Here is a 17,124-nt window from a genome sequence, read left to right as displayed (position 1 = left end):
TCTTGGTTGCCTTCCTCTGCACATGTTCCAGCTTGTCAACATGCTTCCTGAATTGTGGTGCCCAGAACTGGACACAGTAATTCAGGTTGTGGTTTGAACAAGCCAGAATAGTGGGACTGTTCCTTCCCTTGATCTGGACACTAGACTTGGTTTGTGTATTGCTTTAATAAGTGTGTATTAGGGAGGCACAAGTTAAAATGTGAAGCAAAACCAAATATGAAGCAAACCAAATTTCTCCACCGTTCATGCTGTTTAGATGGCAAGGTGTATAACTCCATTTATTTCAAAATGTTGTGCAGGGGAAGGGGAATATCTCAGCATCTGCATTGCATGCAGTGGCATCTTCAGGTAGGGATGAGAATCATAGTGTCATAGAATTGTAGAGTTGGAAGGGACCTTGAGGGCCACTGGAGAACTGCTGCCAGTCAGCATAGACAATACTAAATTAAGTTGACCAGACCCTCCAAGTCTCCCTATTTTCCAGGGACAATCCTGGATTTACAGAAGCCATCCCAGGTTCTGATTTGATTCCAGAATGTCCCGCTTTCCCTTAGGGCGTCCCTCTTTTCATAGGAGAAATGTTGGAGGGCATGGACCAGTGAGCTGGCTTAGGTATAAAGTACGGTTTTTTTGCATCATAAGATGCATCTAGTTTTTAGAGGAGGAAAACAAGAAAAAAAATATTCTGAACGAAACAGTGGATGTATAATTTTTGTGGTTCGTGCTGTGGCCACAGACATGTGATTTGACAGTGAGTTTGGAGTAGCCCAGTGCAAAAATCCTGAGGATCCATGTGGATCGGTGCTTTGTAACCACGTTTTAAGTGGGGAGGGAAGGAAAAACACTGAAGGGACAAGGAGCACGTGTGGGGGTGTGTGGAGAAGGAGCTTTTCAGCGAGCTGAGCGGGGAGGAGGGAGGGAAAGAGCATGGTTGTTTTAAAGGAGCCAACCGGACAGGAGCCACTTACACCTGTGTAAGCAGCTCCTCTCCCGCTTTGCTCCTTTAAAGCGAGTGGGCTCTCCTTCTCTCCCACCTCCCCGGCTCAGCTCGCTGAAAAGCTTTGCTGCTTTTCAGCGAGCTGAGTGGGGAGGAGGGAGGGAAAGAGAGTACTCTCGCTTTGAAGCAGCCAACTGGACAGGAGCCGCTTACACCCATGTAAGCCGCTCCTCTCCCGCTTTGCTGCTTCAAAGCGAGCCACGGAGGAGGGAAGGAAGGGGACCATGGATCCTCTGCTTGCGACTGCAGCAGGATCCCCCCACCATCCGTAGGCATTCTCTCCATAAGACGCACAGACATTCCCCTTACCTTTTAGGAGGAAAAAAGTGTGTCTTATGGTATCTTTTATGTTCCTAGTAAGCACCCCCCCTTACATCTGGGGAGCCTCTCTGTTCATTCTGCTGAGTGGGGCCCTGGACTTCTGCCCCATAGACCTCCCCGGACAGTACCACAGGGGGCTAGAGATGAAACAATGAGGGGCACCTTGAAGAGTGGGCTGTATGTAGCCCACCCCAAAGCCTAGCTTGGATAGAGTTTATGTGTTGCCATCAACTTCTCTCAAAAGGCATGCTTTGCAAGCTGTATTCCACCAAAGGCTCTGATTTCCTTGCCGTTGGCTGTTCAGCGATGCATTCTGACTGGCTGGGTTGCTTTGGAGTTGGGTTATAACCTCCGATTCCAGGCACTGCATTTAGCTCTAAAGCTTAACAGTGTTGGGTTGTGAGGAGCAGAAGGCTCTGCACTTCCTTTGCCCTTGTGAGGTAAAGAAAGTTACCTGCAATGATTGTGCATGAGTAAAAGGGTAATCTCTGTATGTGCCTTGAGCCATTTAGGCATAAAATAAGCCCCATATTTGTACATGGAAGAGTAGAACAGGACTCAATGTTGTACGAGCAGTCTCTCGGATATTTGATGCTGTTCTTTTAGGTGAATCCTATGTTCATTTACTCTGAAGTTAGGCTCACTAAGATCATTGTGACTTATTCCTTCCTATGCATCCATAGGAATGGAGATACATGGATGTGATGTTGTGTATAGGGCACTGCCAGACACTTTGGACAAATTCCCATTTAGGGACGTAGTTTGAGATGCCACCTTGCTTTCTTAATTTTTCTGCAAATTATTGAGCCCATTCTGCTTTGCCAATGCTTCTTTCCCATAATTTTGAAGCTCATTCATTCCTGAGTGCTTCGCCTTGGGAATATTTCATAATACTTTGGTGTATATTTCATAAAAATAATTCTGCCTACATTACCAATGAAGAAGAGGTGGTGTAGAATTGAGGGGATGGATTGCTTGCTTAAAGAATGCCTCTGTGTACCTGTTGCTGAGGGTCACAGGTGGAAAGGTCTGCTACGTCTTGCTGCGTCTTTCTGCAGTTAAACCCCAACAATTGATTGCTCCAGCCTTCTCAACCTGGTCGAGGGAGGGGTGGGTTGCAGGTAGGATCTGGGGTTTCCAGGACACAATGGATTCAGTACTACTGCAAGTACTTTTCCTTTTCTTTTTGGGACATACTAACAGCCCTGCAGGATACAATCCAAGTCCTATCTTCCTCAGAAGACCCTCCTTTCCACTGTAAAATGAAGCCCACATATAAGGATCTTTTATGTGGGGGTGGGGGAGATAGAACCAAGGGAATGGAGATTAAATGTGTAATGGATATAATATAGCTAGTTATTTCAAGAAAAGAAATGTAAGTAAATTTCAGGGAAAAGAGGGTCTGGGGCCGTTGTAATCCCACAAACACACAGGGACTCTCACACAATGTACAATGTACACTTACTTTGGGGAGAACTAAATATACACATAGATATGTGTGTTATTTTGTAAAAATAATTTCAGGGGTGAAGGAGGAAAAGAACTCCACCCTATTCTCCTCAGGCCCAGTCAGCAGGTGTGGAGACTGACACCGTGGTCAGAGCCTGGCTGACAGGTTTCCAGACACTGCGCTGGGCAGACGTAGAAGTCACTTGAATACAAAGACCACACCATACATGTCAAACACTCTTACAAAAAGGTAGCACTCATGGCTCCCCCCTGCAAGCACCCTGGGAACTGTTGTTTGTTGTTGGGAATGTAAGTCCCCTCACAGAACTACAATTCCCAGAGTTCCCTGGGAAGAGGGACTGATGGTTAAACCACTCTGAAACTGTAGCTCTAGCGAGGGGAATTAGGCCTACTAGCAACTTTCAGCACCCTTAACAAAAACAACAGCTCCCAGGACTCTTTGGGGGAAGCCTGACTGAAGAGGTATAGCACTGCCTTGAAAGTGCTGCAGATGTTGCCTTCAGTCATGGTGGCCTCGGATCCTGAAGCGCAAAGGGCAGTTTGTGCTCAAACGCAAGGACCGCCTTCTGCTTTGCCCAGGACATGCAGCACGGCTTTCAGAGATGGTGGAGTGAAGCGGCTGGTCTCCAAAGATGTACCGGCCACCCGGGGGTTTCTTTCTTGCTAATTGGTTTGCTCTGGTGTCCTTAGGTTCCACAGAGGATAGGAGAGCAAAGTGCTGCCACGGAAGACGACAGCGCAGGAGCCCCGGGGGCATGGGGCAGCTGGGGGCCCTGGTCGGCCTGCTCCCGAAGCTGCAGTGGCGGCGTGATGGAGCAGACGAGGCCCTGCCTCCCAGGATACTATTACGAGAGGAGCCACCGCAGGCCTGGGCAGTTCCCGACCTCTGAGAGGACTCTTGCCCACCAGCCTCCGCACCGACACGAAGACTTGCTCAGTCCCTTCTCTGGCCACATCATCTCTGCCATCCGTACGTCGGTGCCTCTTCACCGGAACGAAGGTGGGCTGCGAGCAGGACTCCAGGCCAGAGCCTCCTCCGATGGGCGCAATGTCAGCCACTTGAGCAGGGGAGCCTTGAGAGGCCGCCGGCCCTCACAGTCCCAGAGGCGCAGCCCCAAAGCCGAAAGAAGGTAGGACGGCGGGGGGGGGGGGAGGAGGCTGCACATAAAAACAATAATACCTTTATCATAATGATAACTGGTACTACTACAGTGTACCTCGGGTTACAGACGCTTCAGGTTTCAGACTCCGCTAACCCAGAAATAGTACCTCGGTGGTGTCGCAGCAGCGGGAGGTCCCATTAGGTTAAGAACATTAGGTTAACCCCTTCAGGTTAAGAACAGTTTCAGATTAAGAACGGACCTCCAGAACGAATTAAGTTCTTAACCTGAGGTACCACTGTACTAGTTGTTGTTGTTGTCGTTGATGATGATTTACTTTACTGATAAACTTATTACCTGCTCTTCAGCAGGTTACAACACTATGAGTCTGACAGTCTAGGAAAAGGTGTGTCCACGCAAAATGGACACATCTTCCTGACATTTGCTGATAATTCGTGGCTTTAAATATACATCAATATGCAGATCTATGGGGGAATGGAAGATAAAATTTTTAATGAAGTGGCTGAGTGTGATAAGCCTAATCTGTTTTCTAAATTTTTGCATGGGCTCCAGAGGTCAAATGTAGAATGCAAGGGAAGGGGCATCGTCTGTAGCTGGATAGAAAGACGAATGGCAAAGCCTGCAGAATGAGTTGGCAATGGGGAATGCTTAAAGATCTGAAGTGATTCCAATACAATAATGCTTTGTACTGATGGAAAGCTTTTGGGATACCCACCCCCTCGCCGACTAATGTCAGACATCTATGAAACAGTAAGGTTGGGATAAAGATTTGTGACTGAGATTAACTCATTCTGGAGAACATAGTTCAAGATGAAATGGGACAGACTCCAAACCAAACAACCTTGGAGAGCTGTGGAAATCCTTCAAAGATGCAAAATAAAACATTTGTACCACTTGGAGACAAGTGGAAATGTCTTCAAGCTGCTGCTAGGCAGTTCACCAGGAAACAGACTAACAAATGTTGTCCCTATTTTCAAAAAGGGGAAAAGAGAGGACCCAAATAATTACCGCCCAGTCAGTCTGACATCAATACCAGGGAAGATTCTGGAGCAGATCATTAAGCAAACAGTCTGTGAGCACCTAGAAAGGAATGTTGTGATCACCAATAGTCAGCATGGATTTCTGAAAAATAAGTCATGTCAGGCTAACCTGATCTCGTTTTTTGACAGAATTACAAGCCTGGTAGATGAAGGGAACGCAGTGGATGTAGCCTACCTTGATTTCAGCAAGGCATTTGACAAGGTGCCCCATGATATTCTTGTAAAGAAGCTGGTAAAATGCGGTCTTGACTATGCTACCACTCAGTGGATTTGTAACTGGCTGACTGACCGAACCCAAAGGGTGCTCATCAATGGTTCCTCTTCATCCTAGAGAAGAGTGACTAGTGGGGTGCCACAGGGTTCTGTCTTGGGCCCGGTCTTATTCAACATCTTTATCAAGGACTTGGATGATGGACTCAAGGGCATCCTGATCAAATTTGCAGATGACACCAAACTGGGAGGGGTGGCTAACACCCCAGAGGACAGGATCACACTTCAAAATGACCTTGACAGATTAGAGAACTGGGCCAAAACAAACAAGATGAATTTTAACAGGGAGAAATGTAAAGTATTGCACTTGGGCAAAAAAAATATGAGAGGCACAAATACAAGATGGGTGACACCTGGCTTGAGAGCAGTACATGTGAAAAGGATCTAGGAGTCTTGGTTGACCACAAACTAGACATGAGCCAACAGTGTGACGCGGCAGCTAAAAAATTCAATGCAATTCTGGGCTGCATCAATAGGAGTATAGCATCTAGATCAAGGGAAGTAATAGTGCCACTGTATTCTGCTCTGGTCAGACCTCACCTGGAGTACTGTGTCCAGTTCTGGGCACCACAGTTCAAGAAGGACACTGACAAACTGGAACGTGTCCAGAGGAGGGCAACCAAAATGGTCAAAGGCCTGGAAACGATGCCTTATGAGGAACGGCTAAGGGAGCTGGGCATGTTTAGCCTGGAGAAGAGGAGGTTAAGGGGTGATATGATAGCCATGTTCAAATATATAAAAGGATGTCACATAGAGGAGGGAGAAAGGTTGTTTTCTGCTGCTCCAGAGAAGTGGACACGGAGCAATGGATCCAAACCACAAGAAAGAAGATTCCACGTAAACATTAGGAAGAACTTCCTGACAGTAAGAGCTGTTTGACGGTGGAATTTGCTGCCAAGGAGTGTGGTGGAGTCTCCTTCTTTGGAGGTCTTTAAGCAGAGGCTTGACAACCATATGTCAGGAGTGCTCTGATGGTGTTTCCTGCTTGGCAGGGGGTTGGACTCGATGGCCCTTGTGGTCTCTTCCAACTCTATGATTCTATGATTCTATGAAATGCAATCGAGTGATGGGCTCTGAGGGATTCTCAGGCCAGGAGCTCTGTGAGTGCTGCTTCTGATTTCCAAAGCCCTTCACCACTTGGCACGAGGGAGGGGCTGGTCCAGTGGGGCTGAGGGGGCCATGTTGGAAGGGCCATGGCTCAGGGTTAGAACATCAGCCTTGCAGGCAGAAGGTCCCAGGTTCAAGCTCCAGCACCTCCAGGTGGGGTCGGGAGAGAGACCTGCCTAAAAACCTGGAGAGTTGCTGCCAAGCCATATAGACAAGACTGAGCTAGATGGGCCCACGGTCGGTATAATGCGGCCTTCTGTGCTACCTTTGTAGAACTGAGCATGGAAAGACACGATTAGCTGGCTCTGCTTTATAATGGATTAGAGTTGTTTGCTCTGGCTCCACCTGCTGTTGGGCTCTCTGCCTTTTGCCTTATTGGTCCCATTGACAACCCCACAAACCTCCACTGTCTCTATTTGTAGATAAAGATGATCTCCACAGTCCACACATGTCTGTCTGTAGATTAAGAGGGTGGTTTTTCAAGTGCCTCCATCTTCAAAAGTACAGTGGGTGACTCCTGTGAACATAGGCCTTCTTGGTGGTACCTCACATTCTGTGGAATATTCTGCCCAGGGAAGTTTTCTTTGTGCTTGCTTTGGTGTAATTTCAGTGCCAGTTGAAATTGTGTGGCTGTTGATATTCATCTATACCAGGGGTAGCTGACAGGGTCCTCTCTGGATGTTGATGAGCTAAAGCCATTCTTCGTTCAAAGAAGGTATCAAAATTCATTTATAAGTGCTTATTCTGAGAGGAAAATTTGTTAAGCCATACAGATTTTGCCTGTTTCTCCTCGGCTTGATCAGGGAAATTTTCAGTCTGAGTGTTTCAGGGGACGCAAGGTTGATGTGGTTCCCCCCTCCCATGCAATTGTCGTAACAGCCCTGTGAGGTAGCTTAAACTGAGAACTGACCCAAAGTCACCCAGTGAGCTTCATGGCTCATAGCAAGGGATGGAGGAAGAGAACCCTCCCACATTTTCACCACTGACAGAGCATCAAGAAAGAGGAGCGTGTTTCTAAAAGGGGATTTCGAGGCAGGTTGGCAGTGTGGGAGGCCTCCCCACAAATTCCTTTCTGGGTTAGATTAAAATCTGAGCTAATGAAGAACTTCTGGAGTTGTAATGCTTGTCTCGCAGTCATATTGACTTGAGGACTTGAGCTGAGCCCACCACGAATTGTATCTCTGAGTCTGGAAATGCAATTTTTGGGAAGATCCTGAATTGGAATGGGTATCATCAAGAAAAGCTTCACCTCCTGTTGGCCTTTGCTTAGCAAGAAACCATTGATGCTCGTACATTGGCTTTTGGTTAATTATGAGAACTCCAAGTCTTTTTTTCCACTGATGGAGGTTGGTGTGGGCTCTGGTCTGAATCAAACCCTTTATACGCTTTCTTTTGCTGAGGGGGAAAATGTAATTGTCAATTAGATTTATGAGAGGGTAAAGAGGTGGGTGGGTAGCCTAGCCTTAAACAAACAGTGTGAGTTGAAAGGAATTATGTCTCCCCCCCCCAGTAATCAAAAACACTGACCTTGCCCGCAATTTTGTCAAAATATTAATGGGGCAGCAGCAGGTGTGATAGTTTCTCAAAGCTATTTTTATATGTGGAAAGGGGAGGAAATGGTCAGAGGAAGCATTTGTACAAAGAAACCATCAACCTCTCACATTGCTACAGTGAAGTTTCCCATCTCTTGGTGCCAGTAGAGGAGGAAAAAACTGTCTTTAGCTGCTTTATCCACGAGAAGGCAAGAAAAGCCTTCTGGATCAGGCCAGTGACCCATCTAGAGCAGCACCCTGTCCTCACAGTGGCCAACCAAATAGATGCCTGGAAGTCCGTAAGGAGGACCCAAGCACAAGAGCCCTCTCCCCTCCTGTGGTTTCCAGGACCTGGCATTCAGAAGCAGGGCTGCCCTGGCTCTGGAGGCAGAGCAGAGCCCTTATGGTGAAGAGCCATTGATAGCCCTTTCCTCCATGAATCTGTCCAGTCGTATTTAAAGCCATCCAGGTTGGTGGCCATCGCTGCCTCCTGGGGGAGGGTGGGCCATTGTTTAACTATGCGCTGCATGAAGAAGGACTTTCTTTTATTTCATCATCATCAACCTTTTATTCGACCATCAGTCAGAAAAAAGTACATTTGTCAATACACAGTTAAAACATCCAGGAAGATTTTAGAACTTAGCCAACACTAAAATGGGCTAAACAGATAGCCCCATATCAATACAGTCAATTATAGTCTTGCGACGCTTAAAAGCTAAAAAAAGATATTTGGCCATCAAGGAAGGTATAGCTCTAGTGACATTATTCAGCAAGTGTAAAACCTGGTTTTCTCCGGGTAGGAAGCTAAATTGACATAGGAGTGGGTCTATAAAATTTTGTCTAAGCTCTGCATAAGAAGGGCAAGTCAAGAGAATGTGTTCGGTGGACTCAACCACACCCATGGCACAATGACAGGTTCTCTGGGCGTATGGTACTCCCCTGTACCTTCCCCACAATATTGCAGAGTCAAGGACATTTAATCTAGCCTCTGTAAGAAGTCTGCGGTATTCAACATAGTGGATTTCTGCAAGGTAGGGGGCTGGTATGGTCCGATAAATCTGGTCCCCTAGGAACATCCCTGGTTTTACCAGGGCTATGTCCTCTTGTCTGACAATGTCACTCAGTCTCCAGGAGATCACAGCTCTAGCTTGATTGTACGTCATAGACTCAAAGTAAAGGTGAGACAATCCGCAGGATTGAACCTCATTAATGACCTCCCTTTCCCACGATGATTGGAAATCGTCCCTCAATATCAAGGGGGCAATACCCACTGGTTTAAAACAAAGCTTGAGCCATAGCCAGAGCTTCGTCTTCAAGGCCACGTACCGTAGAGCTTGCCAGCCGACCTCTAATCTCATAACCGCACCCGCTACCGAGGGGGGAATCCTAAGGATGGCTCTAAGGAATCGCGTTTGGATAGAATCCAGTTTCAAAAAATCCCTACGGGAGCCTAAAGAGATGCCCACCAAAAGAAGGGGGAGGACTTTCATTTGAAAGAGTCTCAAAGCTATCTTCACTGATTGAGCCTGATTCTTAGCATATAGAGATCTAATCTGGATGGCTGCTTTAGATGCATTAGTTGTTATATAGTCTCTATGGGCCAGAAAAGACCTATTTGACCGTATTACTTGTCCCAGATATTTAAAGCAGTTAACCTGCTCTAGGGGGATCCCGTTCATCGACCATCGATGGAGTCTCGGTCGGGCAGAGAAGACCATGATCTTGGTCTTAGCATAGTTGGGTTGGAGCTCATGCTGATCACAGTATTCATGTAGTGCTTGCAGCATTCTCCTCAGTCCAATAGGGGATCTGGCAAGAAGTGCGGCATCATCCGCATACAGAAGAACATTCAGAGATCGGCCTGCTAATTTGGGGGGGTGGAAAGCATCATTGGCCATGTGAGTCACCAGTGAGTTAATGTAAAAGCTAAACAATGCTGGGGCCAATAGACAACCCTGTCTTACCCCTCTAGTGGTGGTAACAGGGTTGGAGACTAGGCCTTTATTGTCTAGCCTGATTCTCAGAAAGGTGTTTGTATGGAGGCTGATAATCAGGTGAAGGAGACGACGATCGATCTTTGTAGCAGACAGTTTTGTCCATAGCTGCTTTCTAGAGATTCGATCAAATGCCTGCTTAAGGTCAATAAAAGCCACATGAAGAACCTTTGGGGCTTTGCCGGCATACTTTTCCGCCAGGTGATTCAAGGTTAATATTTGGTCTGTGGTAGATCTTCCAGGGCGAAAACCCGCCTGTTCATCGGCAATGATATTGTCGTCCTCCATCCATTTCGATAGTTTGTTTAGCAGGTACCCTGAGTAAATCTTCCCAATGACATTTAGCAAGCTGATTGGCCTAAAGTTGCTCGGCTCTGTACGTGGGCCTTTCTTATGTATTAATACAATCAACGCAGAGCTTCAGCTTGAGGGAAATTTTGCTGTTTTGTTTATATGCGTGTAAAGTGCTGCTAAAAGTGGGATCCACCAATCTTTATTTGCTTTGATGGCATCAATGGATATAAGGGACTTTCTTTTATTTGTCCCAAGTCTTCCAACATTCAGCTTCACTGGATGTCCATGAATTCTAGCATTATGGGAGAGAAAGAAGAACTTTTCTTTATCTACTTTCTCCATGCCATAACATCTCAAGAAATTTCTCCTGGTTGCAGCTTGTAACAGAGGCCAGGCATTGCGCTCTCTCTCTCTCTCTCTCTCTCTCTCTCTCTCTCTGTCTGTTGTGAGGGCATGAAAATGTGTTTCTAGGCAACTAAAACCCAAATTCCAATTTAGTGAAAACAAGCAGGTAGTGCCGAGTAAACATGTTGCTGTGAAATTCTGCATCCTGTTTGCAGGCAGCCAAATGAGGGAGGGACATTTTGCCAAATTCAGTGGGGAGTGTAGACAACAAAAGGTTGTTTCTGCCCACACCAGGTGCTCTGCACCACCAAGACTCCCTGAGCCTCAAGAGACAGATGAATCCAATATTTAAACAAAATTTTGTAAAGAGACCAGAAGCCTTTTTATTGGGCATACTAGAATCAGATATCATAAATGAAAATAAGAAAATATTCTTATATGCAACCATGGTAGCAAAAAATGTTAATTGCCAAAATTTGGAAAAGTGATATAATACCAACTAAAAAAGAGTGGCAGGATAAATTATTCAATTATCTCGAACTGGTGAAAATGACACAGTTAGGGGACAGTCCAAGTTAAAATCCCAAAAAGAGTGGGGAATGTATAAAGCGTATCTTAAAAAACAGTGTCCTCAAATAAAAACCTGGACTTGCTTTGAGTAATTTTTGCAAAACAAAATAAGGGTTACAGGCATATTATATAGAAAAAGATAGCAATGATGAAAAGAGAAGGAAGCAGTTTACCAAGAAAGGAAAATCAGAACTGCATTGAGAAGGAAGGAAGTCTATAAGAACAGAATAAGAATTGGGAGTAGAAAAGAAGACAACATAAGTTCGTTTGTAAGAACTTTTGGATTTATGGTTATATGTTTGTAATTTCTTTTTGTGTGTGTTTTCTTTTTAGTTTGTTTTTCTTTTGTTTTTGTTTACGTTTTGAGAGTTTATGTGTTGTCACAAAACTCAATAAAAGCACTATTTTAAAAAAGAGAAAGATTAATCCAAAATTACCCCCATGCTGCATACCTGCTCCTTCAGAGGGTGCCACCACATCAAGAGTGGGCCACCTCCCACTAACAGTGCCTCAGTCTCATTTGGATTGAGCTTCAGGTAAGACATTATGCATGGGCATTTAGATAGCAAAATAAGCAATGAAATTGTAGCAGTGCAATGTTAAATACATGTTTTTAAAATTCTTCCTTTCAGTTTGCCAGAGGTGTTCCCCTTGTTGGCTGTCTGTTTAGAATGGGTTGCATTTGAACCTTAAACACTTCATTTGCTTTAAAAGCATCACAATGAAATGGGAACTCTTGGAATGTTAATCTGTACACCTGGTGGCAGTGATATGCTACCGAAAGGTGATATATGGCCAGCTTTGTTTCAGATGAGGCAATAAATTCACCTGGCTGTTCAGATCACGCTCTTTTTTCCCTGTGTGAGAAGATGGCTTTGCACTCTTCCAGCATCACCCTTCAAGCACCAGCTGTTTGCCAGATTTAATTAAAACAGGGGTGGACTTGGGTGCTGTGGCGCCCTGTGTGAGGCCAAAATTTGGGTCCCCCCCCAACCCTCAAGTTGACTTCCCAAAGATGGGGGAGGAGGCACCTGGCTTTGGGAAGGAGACGTGAAGGCTCTGGCAGGGTCGTGGAGCCTTCCCCCTCCTTCTCAAAGCTGGGAAAGCGAAGGAGGACGCTGGAATCCTGTCAGAGCCACATGCCACCTTCCCAAAGCCCGGCAACTTGCCTACAGGGCTTTGAGATGGCACCCCCTCAGCTCAGCACACAGTGGGTGCACAGCACTTGGACAGCCCCAAACCCGCCCCCGATTAAAGTAACCCTCCAAGTATCAACTAGACTAGAGCAATGGCCGAGCAACGGACAGTGGATTTATTTTTAGAGAATGCTGAGAAAAAAACAAAAAGTGGAGAAGGATACCAGCCAACTCGGGGGTTGAGTCATGGCAGGGCTGGCCCAGGACATTTTGCTGCCAGAGGAACAAGATGGCACCTTCCCTTTCCACATACAGAAAATGAGTCTTCAGGGCAGATAAAAGAAAGGACTTCTTGGCACAGCGCATACTTCAGCTATGAAACTCCCTCACACAGCAGGCAGGGATGGTCACCAACTTGGGTGGCTTTAAAAGAGGACAGGAGAAATTTGTAGTTGCTTCAGCACTGGAACAGAGTGTTTGATGAGAATGATAAATGATAAGGCTTTAAGGAGTTGATTATCGATATGTACATTGTGGTCAGAGTCATGATAGCCAGATTTTGGAGGGATCTAGCTGGAGCAGATATTCCCCATAGCTGTCAATGTTTTCCTTTTTTAAACGGAAATTCCCTTATTCTGAATAGGATTCCTCGCAAGAAAAGGGAAAAGTTGACAGCTATGGATATTCCCTACTGTTACGCAAAGATATGGGAAGCAGCCTTACTAGGAAAATAGACATGTAAACTGAGAATCTCTAGAGGTCAAAAAAGTAGGGACAAGTTTCTTTCTGTTTGGTTTGATTTTATTGTTTACGTTAATAATGTGGAACATAACAGATCACCCCCCCAATACAATACAATACAATAAAATAGGAATATTTGTAGGGCTTCACAAACTAAGGTTTGTTGGAAATGCAGCTCATCCCCCCTAGAAAATAAGTTTCTATTTATTAATAAGTTTTTATTTTTATAGTTATAGTTTCTATTATACCGAACGTCTGGAATGTATTACTGATGTTTCTGACCTCTTTGTGTCTGCTTCAATATTTCATAGCTGCTTTATTTGATGATTTTGTTTTAGGCTTGATTTCAATAAAATGAAGCAATTTAGAAACTGGAGATGGGACCCTGCACCCGAGGCAGCAGGCTGGCTTGGGGTGGGCGTCTTGTGGCGCCTGGGGCTGCTCTCTCCAGCAGCTGCCACCTCACACTCGCCCAGGGCCGGGTTGGATGACCATGTGGCCCTTCTTCACAGAGGATGTTCCTCTGTTTGCCGGCTAGGTGGGTTGCGTCCAGCTGAAAGATAAAGGACCCTAAGAAGAGAAATCAGGAGGGGCCTTGAAGTGGCTTATCTCTGCTCAGCACCTGAACAGCAGACTAAGCAGGCAGAGAGGCTACCAGATTACCTGCATCTCTATTTAATTCTGTTTCTGCTTAAGATCTGTTTCTATTTAATTTATAGAACTCATTTCTCTCTCTTTTTTTAAAAAAACAAAACTTCTTTTTAAAAAAACCAGAAACAAAAATGGTATAACAAGAAACACAGGATCTGTGATTGCAAACAAAGATTGTAAAAAGAAACAATGCCAGCTATAATACAGTAAGAACTGGACTTTTTCAGCCCTTCCATGAAGTAGGCACTCCATTTGGAGGTGTGTTTTGCTGGAGACAACCATAATTTGCATTGGACCTTATTAATAAAGCTTACAAGGGGAAACCAAATTTTGACAAATTTATCCAGTTTGGCTGTGCCTGTTATGATTCTGTAGTGGCATGTTGGATGTTCAGAAAGGGCAACTTGCCACACCCTTGACCACCAGTGTTATTTAGAGGGTCACCTCTGTGGTTCCCCAGCTCTGAGCAACCTCCAAATGTTTATGGTGCATGGAGGGGGGTGGTTTCAGTAAGTGACAGCACTACCAAGGAATCAGGTAATAGTTGCTGGGAAATGATATCTGATATATTAGATACCCAAGACCGCAACCACTTTACCACATCACAGTCCCACCATATGTGTAAAAGTGTCCTGTTGCCCCTACAGTTCTTCTTCTTCTTCTTCTTCTTCTTCTTCTTCTTCTTCTTCTTCTTCTTCTTCTTCTTCTTCTTCTTCTCCTCCTCCTCCTCCTCCTCCTCCTCCTCTTCCTCCTCCTCCTCCTCCTCCTCCTCCTCTCTTTCTTCTTTGCATTTATATCCCACCTTTCTTACTCCAAGGAACTCAAGGTGGCTTACATGGTTCTCCCCCTCCTCATTCAATCCCCACAACTACCCTGTGAGGTAGGTTAGGCAGAAAGGCAGTGACTGGCCCAGGGCCACCCGTTCAGCTTCATGGCTGAGTGGGGATTGAACCCTGGTTTCACTGGCCAACTTGAGTATATGAGAAAGCCTCACCTAAATTTGTATTTGCACCTTTGCGTATCATTTAGCACAGGTAAAGGTGAAGGTGAAGGTAAAGGACCCCTTGATGGTTAAGTCCAATTGAATTTGACTATGGAATGTGGCACTCACCTCTGCTTTCAGGCTGAGGGAGCCGGCGTTTGTCCACAGACAGCTTTCCGGGTCATGTGGCCAGCACGACTAAACCGCTTCTGGCACAACGGGACACCGTGACAGAAGACATTATGCAGATGTGCATCCTCTTGTTTTACTGAAGCATTTACTTGTTTTTTGAACTGAACCCTGTTCAGTTCAAAATGGGACAAAATTTTTAAAATGGGACTTTTTTTTTTAATGAGCTCTACGTTTGGGCTCAATTCAAGGTGCTCCTTTTAACCTTTTAAGGCCCATGGGACCTGAGAATCTGATTGTGCAGTTGATCTTGATAGTGTCAATAGGTTCATATGATGTGCATCAAACTAGTGAACATAAGCCCAGTGCCCGTGTTGTTCACACACACACACACACACACACAGTGAACCATTTTAAATGCTACTTGAAATGCAAAGTCTAAATTCGTCCCTTGGGTTGAGGTAATGGAGAACCTTAAACTCAACTCCAACCAAGAGTCTTAAAAATACAAAAAACAAAAACTAATCTGCAGTGTCCTGGAGTTTTATTCATTGTGATGCATGTTTTGAATTGTGATTCGAGGTTTTAAAAGAAGGAAACGTCTGAAATTACAGAAGGCAGCATCTTGTAAAAAAAGAATGATAAGCAGTAAAGTATGAGACGCTTGAACTCTGCTGGAAATCTGGGAGGGAGAGACACTGATCAAGGCAATAAAAGGTGTTTTGTTTGAGTCTGCTGGAGGCAGTGGAGATGGATGAGGGAAGGGGAATGTGGGGATTAAATTTACTGAGATCTCCAATTGTTCTAGGATCCTTTAGAAGCCATCAGTGGCTATGATGGGGAGACGCAGGAGGCTCCAGAGTACCACACTGCAGAAATGTTTCAGCTGGCCCTGCTAGCCAAGCTTTCAGCAGCTGGATTGGAACTTTTATCATTGCTTCTAAACCAGGAAGAAAATGCATTAATAACTAAAATAAGAAGAAATAAGCAGGGCCTTTTCCAAAGATTGCTGAGTGGGTTGTCTGTTTGTTTGCTATTATTCACTCATCTGGTTGTTAACCAGCTTCCCACCAGGGCTCTAATAGTTTTTGAGGGGGCAGTTTCTTACCTGCTGAATTGAAGCTTGGCTGAGCTAAATCTCTCTTTGGATTTTCTGCACATCTGTTAAGATCTGATTAGATCTGATTCAGGGGATGGCTTCTGATGCTTTCTGCCATAATGGAGGCAGCTCCCACATTAGCAGAGATCGTTTGTGGAGCATAAACAAGGATGATTTGAGTGTAATGGTCCTTGCAAGCTCCCTCCCGCCAGCCCTGATACCCGGCTCTCTCTCCAAGAGGCAGGAGGCACTGAGTGCAAAGCACTTTGCTTATCAGTACCCCTCCAACGTAGCCATTATGGGCAGAGGTTCTTTTGTTTATCAGGATGAATTGGATCTAATTAACAGGTGTGTGCTGGACTAATGGAACAAGATAAACTGATAAATGATAAATCAGCCACTGAGCAGCAACATTTTGAACTGGAGAGAAGATTTTCTTCATAACAAAGTGTGGTATGTTGGGGGGGGGGAGAGCCTTTACCCTTTCTTTATATATACCATGTTTGCTGCTTTAACGGTTCGGCAACCACCTCAAGTGCTAATGGATTGACAAAAGGCAAGAGGAAATTAACAAGAACAAGATAATAATTATGGATTTTTACGAAAACAGAACTGTGTGAGAATGTTGATATGATTTAAAGCACCGATCTTCCACTGAATCGCAGTTAGGACTATGGTCTTTGAAGATCTACCATAGCTCTGGCGGGACGCCAGATCATTAGCGACTGAGTGTTGGAAGAGAAAGATAAGTTGAAGACCTGCCTGGGGCTATGGCAGGATGCCAGTCTTCCTCGTGGTCTTTGACAAACAAAGATGGCGAATGATGCAGCTGAAATTATAGCCCTTGAGAGCAGAGCAGAGAGAAAGCGAAAAAGAAGAAGCAGAGATGCTGTGTTTGACTGGATTACAACACAAAGAATGAAGAAACAAAACATCACACAGGAAATTTATAGGATACAAACTCCTCTTGGAGAAATAAAATTAATTAAATATGCACTCATGAACGGAAGTCAAGAAATCAGTGGCTGTTAAACAAAGAAGCAAGATCAGAACTGTTGTAATTGGATGAATCAAGATTATGGAAGCAGGAAGAAATAAGAATTTAGCACCCTGAAATCCAGCACATGGGAAGTCACCTAAAATGGTTTAATTTGGTATTTGAATAATCGGCTTTTTAAATTGTATATTTGTAATTTGGTATTGTGACAATGTGGCTTTTATTGAATTATTGCAATTGAATCTCTCTCTCTGATTCAGGGGATAAGATTGCATAGTCCCAGAACAACAAGAAAAGCTCTTGGACCAGCATACTGGTACATACTAAC

The 17,124-nt window shown here is 44.9% G+C and overlaps 1 protein-coding gene across 3 annotated transcripts in view; it reads left to right on the top strand.

Annotated features, from left to right (window-relative positions):
* Positions 1 to 17,124, top strand: part of THSD4 (thrombospondin type 1 domain containing 4) — a 507,461-nt gene that overhangs the window by 106,461 nt on the left and 383,876 nt on the right. For all 3 annotated transcript variants that reach the window (XM_053364384.1, XM_053364385.1, XM_053364383.1), the window contains exon 4: positions 3,479 to 3,918. In XM_053364384.1, the coding sequence (XP_053220359.1) occupies positions 3,479 to 3,918 (440 nt within the window). The remainder of the gene's footprint in view (positions 1 to 3,478; positions 3,919 to 17,124) is intronic.

Source organism: Podarcis raffonei, chromosome 14 (genome assembly GCF_027172205.1).
Source record: "Podarcis raffonei isolate rPodRaf1 chromosome 14, rPodRaf1.pri, whole genome shotgun sequence".
NCBI classification, from domain to species: Eukaryota; Metazoa; Chordata; class Lepidosauria; order Squamata; family Lacertidae; genus Podarcis; species Podarcis raffonei.
The sequence above is the reverse complement of the archived record's forward strand: the minus strand, read 5'-3'. Positions and strand labels throughout refer to the sequence as shown.